This window comes from Lipotes vexillifer, unplaced genomic scaffold (assembly GCF_000442215.2).
Source record: "Lipotes vexillifer unplaced genomic scaffold, Lipotes_vexillifer_v1.1 scaffold150, whole genome shotgun sequence".
Classification (NCBI taxonomy): domain Eukaryota; kingdom Metazoa; phylum Chordata; class Mammalia; order Artiodactyla; family Lipotidae; genus Lipotes; species Lipotes vexillifer.
This window is the reverse complement of record NW_006792921.1, coordinates 5,127,559-5,135,334: the sequence shown is the minus strand read 5'-3', so window position 1 is coordinate 5,135,334 and position 7,776 is coordinate 5,127,559. Positions and strand designations below refer to the sequence as shown.

The 7,776-nt window shown below is 41.8% G+C and overlaps 1 protein-coding gene across 1 annotated transcript; it reads right to left on the bottom strand.

Moving 5' to 3' along the window:
* Positions 1–6,806: 6,806 nt before the first annotated feature.
* PRR15 (proline rich 15) lies at positions 6,807–7,776 on the bottom strand (the record flags this gene model as incomplete). Its single annotated transcript, XM_007466126.1, has 1 exon — positions 6,807–7,776. A coding segment is annotated over one exon (375 nt), but the record flags the coding sequence as incomplete, so codon positions are not given.

The window sequence follows — 7,776 nt, the reverse complement described above, 5'->3', positions numbered from 1 at the left end:
AGAGTTTACCATCTGGTGGTAGAGACAGTAACAATACTGTCCATGGGATGGGCTGCGGCAGGAGTCTGTGTGTCCATGGCAGGGACACAGACGAGGGCATCTAACTCTATCTTGGAGGCTCTTAGCGAAGCAACCAATGTCACAGTTAAAACTTAGTGGAAGAGTAGGCGTTGTATGGCTATTTATAATATATATATTTATAATATATAAAAATAATATATATGCAAAGGAGGAAATTTCAAGTTAGCTGGAAGAGCTGGTATTGGTAGATCTGATCACAGCCCAGGAAAATATCATGTCAGTGGTGAGGGACATGATGTTGACCACAGTCGTACTGTAAAATTTATTGCATGTAATTAGAGATCTGGTCTGTTTTGAATATAAAGGTAAACACTGCTTCTCTTAATAGACACTATAATAACAGAATTTTTGAACTTGAAGTGTCTGAACTTCTTGTTTTACAGGTGAGAAAATGAAAGCCCAGAGCAGTTAAGTGATTTGCGTGAGACCACACAACTACCAGTTAGAAAAATGGGTCTAGAACCTGGGCTTCCTTTCAGGCAGGCCAGTCTGTCCTTTACCAAAGCCCATCACCTTCGGGGCATAGTTCCATCTATTCATGGACTCAGAGCTGCTGTATAAGGCCGTGTAGGTTGTTTACTGGACAAGGGTGCCTGCTATGGGAGTGTTGCGGGGGGGCTCTGAAGCCCACCCAGAGGATGTAGCCCCCTTTTCTCACTCTCACAGGCACTTTATAGGCAAGCAATTGCCCCCTTGAAATGAATGTAGCCCAGCCTACAGAAACACCAGTTTCCTCCCATACTGTATTAAGACAGCGATATTTCCTATATTTTTATCCATGCTGTTCAAATAATTTAGTGATTAGTGCTTTAGTGCCCACTGGCACAAAAAACCCAGTTCTGGTAGGTGGATTTCCAAACAAGTTTCACTGGTGCGATTTCTCTGCCTACAAGTGTGTCTTAGCCACGCCCTTTCCAACAAGGCGCAGGGGTTTGGAGCGAAGACGGGGTCTCCTTTGAGTGCTTAATCTCAGCTCCGGGGTCATAGTTGCACCTTATATTATTACTGTGTTCTTTTGGGTTCCTGTTACTTCTTACCAGGCAATCCCTTCTCACTGCAATCCGTATCACAGGTAATAGTTCTGTACAGTAAATGCTCCCTGTTCAAATTACTGTGTGGTTTCTCTCTCCTGATCAGGCTCTGACTGATTCACAACCCTCTTAAATTTTTCTATCAGCCAGACACAGCCTGCTTTCCTAGAGGAGAAAAGATTATGGTCCCACCAAGAATTACATGCAAGTACAGCATGGAGGGCCCATGACCTTATAGATTAGCCAGGAGTTCATGAAGGGGCATGAAGAATGAACATTGCCCTTGGAATTTCCCTGAGCTCCTCGACTAAAAGGGCAGTGAGGCATGTGATCACATGCATAGAATATGGTCAGTGGGAGTGGTAACATGCGCTTGAACGTACTATGCATAGGTGTTTCCCAACAGAGTGAAGGAGGACGATGACAGTCGCGTGGGAAGAGACTCTTGAATCTTAACGGTTGATTGAGGCTTTGCCAGGCAGGTAGTGGAGAAGGAATATTCCAAGCAGAGGCAACAGGACAGACAGAAGCCTGCAGGCATGGCAAGGTACTCTCGGGAATTGTCAGTAATATGGAATGGCTGGATAGGGGTGGCAGCCCTTGTGAAGGAGTTTGACCTTATTCTTCACAGTTTTAAAGACAGTGTAGAGAAGGGTTAAAAAATGATTGTTTCCAGGCCCCTGGCCTAGAGGGGATGAATTCTTGACCAAGGACAACACCAATGAGAATGGAAAAAAGATGAGTTTAAACAAGAGTACAGAATCAGGTAGATTGGCGGGATTTGGGGCCCTTGAGGGCTAGTTATGAGGAACTGAGATTATGGTTGTGAAAACACACTTTTTAAATAATATGTATATAATTATATAGCCTTGCTGCAATTTGATTCTAGGCATGAATAATGAGGCTCCACGCTCCTATACAGCAGAATTACCCTGATTTTTGGGCCAGACGACAGTGTGGTGACAGCACCATATGATAATGTGGTAGCTTTATTGCAATTTATGCTTCTCTGCCTCCCTCCCAACTTCCCACCTGACCATCAGTACTGGACGGTTGGTGCCTTTGTGTTTTATAGTAAACAGTGAGCACTCTATGAATTAGCTTTTACAGCCCGTTGTTCAAAATAGCAAATTCCTAAGAGAGAGTTTTAAAGTGGGAACATAGACTCCATCCCATCATTTTACAGAAGAGCAAACCAACACCCGGATCATCTGAGACTCATCTAAGAGCAAGGGAGAGAGAGAATTATGACCGGATGTCTTGGAAAACTTTGCAGGAGCTCTTTGCTGCCATCTTTGTAGGATATGCTTGTTGACGGGCACGAGAAAACGATTAATAATCCAGGGTACTTGTAACTCAAGGAATATCCCTTCAGAAAAAGCACAGGGAGGTCCTAGATGGGCCCCGTATTCCCCACTTAACGGCAGGTGAGTCAGCAGCTCCTTTCGGGGGTAGGAACCTTCCCCTTCTTCAACATGAACGTTTCTAGTTTAAGGCCCGGAAATTTTTGTCTCGTGGGTAAACAGTCTTGTTACACATGTCAGAGATGAAGATACTCCATCTTTTTATTGCACAAGGTTACGTCAACAACTCTGACATGGCAGTTACGCATCCATCACTTTGTCATCCGCAGCACAATTTGGTTTGGAAGAAGGGCTGAATTCCTTGTCTTGAATACCTGGAAGGATCGCTGATATCCTCTGTCAGTCTTATATATCATGATCTTTAGCTACTACCACTTCTATACAGTGGTCAACTGTCCTCTGCCGGGGCAAGACCTGTGCCGTTTCCTTACAATTTATATCCTTAATGATAATCTTCTCTCGCCACGAATGCTATTCATCCCATGTTCCAGATGTACGGGGCCATATTTTGACAAAGTGGTTGTTAATACACTGTGCCTGAAGGAGTCTGGGGAAGGGCCCTGTGCCTCCCTCCGGGCGGCCCCTCCTCCACGTCTCTCAGCCTGATGGGGACGCACGTGCAATCGCTCAGAGGCGAGGTGAGAATGGGGCGGAGGGTACGGGAAACAGGTGAGAAGAACAAAGCCGTGATGGGACAGCCGGCTTGTCAGTGACAGTGTACCCTGGGCTGCACACTTGTTTCTAGCCTAAGGTACTGGTTATGTTGACACCCAAGGGTATAAAATATCTCTGGTCCCACCCTCTACTTGCCATGGAGATAAACTCATGCTTATCCCAAGAAAGAATCTCTTACATTTCTGGGTAATTATCATAAGATGCTCTGCAAATAAAATAAGAGTTTTTAAAGATCAGTTACCCCTACATCTCTATCATGCTAACCTTTTTTAGTGTTTGTTTCTAGTCCGGCTGATACTCCTCAACTAAGGAAAGATAATATTCTCTATCTCTTTTTCTCATAAAAGGTGCCTTGTGATCACTGGATATTAGTGCCCTATTTTCCCCCTTATTCCTTTCCAGTTCACCTTTTATTTGAAAGGTGCCCACTTTCTGCCCACTTTTATTATTTATTCATTTCAAGCCACCCAAATTTTCTTCTGCGTATCCCATGAGAAGAACTATTTCTGACAAAGCTTCAGCCCATGCTACTGTTCATTAGGTTTATAGTTCCCTTCTAAGGACTCGGCAAGATCAGTGTTCTGAGTTTGCATTACATTTCAAAGCAGAAAAAAATATTTCCCAGTGTTATATGAAGCAGAATGTCCTAACTGTATACAAAATAGAGTCTCTGCTGTTGAAATGCAAATCAGAATGGGATGAACAACAGAAGCACGAACACAAAGGGACGTTCAGGTGACCTGTAATATGAGTTACTGCTCAGCCACCGACTGCAAGGACAGTCACTGAGGTTAAAAACCACCCTGTGCGTATAATTATCATGGGTATGAAAATATTGAGGAAACACACTGCTGGAGTTTTGTCTCTTTTTCACATAATTTGGAAGCATGGCATAAGAATTTCTTTAATCGTTTCCAAATTTGTGAGTGAAATTTCATTTGTAAGGGATTTTAAGAAAACAAAAGTCTCCAACCTAATTAACTCCAAATTTAATTCAACATTTTCCTTTTATTTACTATAAAATATCTTGAGGTTTAAACATTTTCAAAATCTGTATATATGTTATGGGAATGTAATTAATCATTTGCAGAGCACATAAATCCCAGCAAGACACTTTGTCAAATTATCTCATCTTACTCATGATCCTTTTATCCCACCAATTTTTCTTGGTTTCTGATTTCACTGAGTTGGGATTAAGTCAGTGCATTCCTCCCACTGCATAATTAGGACTGCTTTAAAACTATGTAATTACAAACCTCAACTGCCAATTGTGCATTGCATTCATTGTCATAAATGCCATTAGCATGGTTTTAAATTCTTTCAGAACAGTGGGGAAAGATGTCATGTTAATAAGTTCCACTGCTATATGTCTGCTATTGATTATCTGCAGCAATTATAGACTTGGATGGGATCCAAAACTAGACACAGAGCCCAGGAAAATGCCAATGTTTTGTGAATCTAAAGGAATTTTTAAGAAAAAAAAAGTTCTTTAAAACAATAAAACTGGATGAAAGGTTTAGTATAAGATTTTAAAAGTATGCAATGGCTGGCTTACTTTTATAAATGGGTACAGAGCTAATCTCTTCGTCTTCCTGGGAGGGGAGAAGCATTTTGGGTAGTTATCTACTCTAAGTTTGATTACCTTCTACAGAAATTAAAATAGTATGAAGGTGTTCCAAAGCCTGATTTGACAGCGTCTGCTCTATTCACTCCCACTGCTGGTCAGCCCACAATCCCCTCCCTTAGCACGAACCTCTTCTTTGAGTCCAAGATCCCAACTCCCTCTTCTTTATCAGAGTCTAGAGATGGTAGGTAGACCCCCTTAAAATTGATGTGAAGTCTTCCTCATCCAGAAAGCTCACCCTGATGAGACTTCAGTCACGTATTTCCCAATTCTGAATACAAAACAAAAAAAAACTTTTCATGATTAAAAAAAAACAAAACAAAACCCCTCACAAACTCTCTTTTAAGAAACTAAGGTGTTCATAATCCCCATGTGAACAATTTCCTTTGGAGTAAGCCTTTAGTATGTGGAAGCGCATGTATCCAATGGTAAACTCTATGATTTTGCTGGTATCCAAGCTTGATTCAGTAATTTAAATCCATTTTAGCCATTTTCATCAAGTTTCTTTGTTAAATCTCTTTGGACAATCAACACGCTTTGTTATAAATGACTAATTTAAGAGAAACCAAAAACTATATAAACAAATTCAGGAGCTCCAATCAAGTTCTTGCCTGTCATTATCCACATTATATATATATATATAATATATATAATAATTATATTATTATAATAATTATTATTATATATATATAATGTAGATATTAGATATATAAACTATATATATATATTATATATATAGTTTATATATTATATATGAGTGCAATGCACAATCGGCAGTTGAGGTTTGTAATTACATAGTTTTAAAGCAGTCCTGGGCTTCCCTAGTGGCGCAGTGCTTGAGAGTCCGCCTGCCGATGCAGGAGACGCGGGTTCGTGCCCCGTTTCGGGAAGATCCCACATGCCGCGGAGCGGCTGGGCCCGTGAGCCATGGCCACTGAGCCTGCGCGTCCGGAGCCTGTGCTCCGCAAATGGGAGAGGCCACAACAGTGAGAGGCCCGCATAACGCAAGCAAAAAAAAAAAAAAAAAAAAAAAAAAAAAAAAAGCAGTCCTAATTATGCAGTGGGAGGAATGCACTGATTTAATCCCAACTCAGTGAAATCAGAATTTTATATATTTATATATATTATATATATTACATGTTATTTTCTTTAACATCTTTATTGGAGTATAATTGCTTTACAATGGTGTGTTAGTTTCTGCTTTATAACTATATATGTTATTAATATATTAAATATATTAATGTAATATATATTATCTATTATATATATATATATATATATATATATATACAATGTGTGTGTGTGTGTGTATATATACACACACACACACACACTTTGATCATTATAATTTCCCCGCTATGCATTTCTAAATGGTTATAAATGAACTGAATTGTGGTGGGAAGAGGTCCCGGGATCTTAACAACTACAATAACTCTCTTGTAACTTGCTGAAAGCAAGTGATTTCAGTACTGATTTACTCTTTTACTTGAAGTTCATAAACAAAAGCAAACAGGTAGATTTTTGTCAAAAACCTACAGGTTGGTAGATCTTTAAGGCCTTGCACCTAGATAAATTCTTACTTCAGACTACGGAAATTATCTTTGGAAGCAAGGAGGGTGGGAAAAAAGCCAGCTTTGCACAAACTGAGAGTTCAGTCCACCTGTTTGAATAAGTATTTTTAGACAATTGTGAGTCAGGTTAATAATGAATACAGAAAGAATTATTATTAGCATTGTGACTTACTCTATGAAGATGCACTGAAGTAAAAAAGAAAACTTAGGAATAATTAATTGGTGCCTCTCCCTCTCTTCCTCGAATTTGGTTTGTAACTAGGGATATCCAGCTAGCTGTTTCCTATCTGGGTGTTGGTAGTTTGTAGACATGGTTTCCTCCCTGCAGCTTTTCAAGAGCAACTGTCAGGTTATGTGGCAAATGATTAACTCTGTCACCCTGGATTTTGTATGCCTGCTTTTAAGTATGATGAGCTTCAGTCTTGCAATGGAAAAAAAAAATACAAAAGTCACCTTAAGTCTTACAGTGCAACAGTTTTAATAGTCCACACTAAAACAGGCAGTACAGTTTTGCAGTTCAACATTAAAAGCAATCCTGCCTTAATTAAAATGCTTCTACTTGAGAATGCTTCCTGCTCTCTCCCATCCTTTCACTTAAGGTGTGTCTACAGAAGTACTCCTAAAGTGCATTTCTCAGGCATTAAAGATAGCACTGTGATTTGCTTTCCAATAGCAAGTTCGGAATCAGAGCATGCCGTTCTCTGTGGAGGGCTGCGCGATTCCAGTTGAGCTAAGGTCTCTTACAAAAGTACCCTTCTCACTCCCACGGGCGATGCAAAGAAGGCCACTGAAGTTTTTTGAAAAAAATTGTTACAACTTTCTCTGCGGTATCTTCTCTTACCACGAATAAATATTTAATGCATCCTTGAGTCGTGATATACGGAACACGTTGTTTTGTCACGTCAGTTTCCAGGAAAATAAAATCTGGAGGCCTTGTGCGAATATTCTGAATTTGGTGGGATGAGACTCCAAGAACAGGGGCGGGGCAGAATTCTCGGGTTTAGACCTGGGGGTTGGGGGGGGCGTGGTGCGAAGAGAGTCCCGGAGCGCTCGGGCTACTGCTTGTCCTCGTGCGGGTCACCAGAGAAGCTCGCCTCCTCCGAGGACCTGACTCCCTCGGGGAGCAGCGTGGCGCGCACTTTCCTCTTCTCCTTAAAGCGGCCCGAGCGCGAGATCTTCAAATTTCGGCGGCTGTTGCCCGATTTCTCCCCGCCCAACTTGTCTGGCTTGTGGGGCTCGCCGGCGCCCCCGAGGAGATTGGGGTGCTGATTCTCCCGGGAACTGCTAGTCCAGTCGGGGCCAGGCGGGGCGGGCGCCGCGGGTTCCCCGGGGTCAGGCTGGGCGGGAGGCTTCGCAACCCCCGCGGCGTCCTTGCTTTTCTTCCTGCTGTTCTTTAGCGAACTCCACCAGGAGCCCGAGCTGCCGGTGCC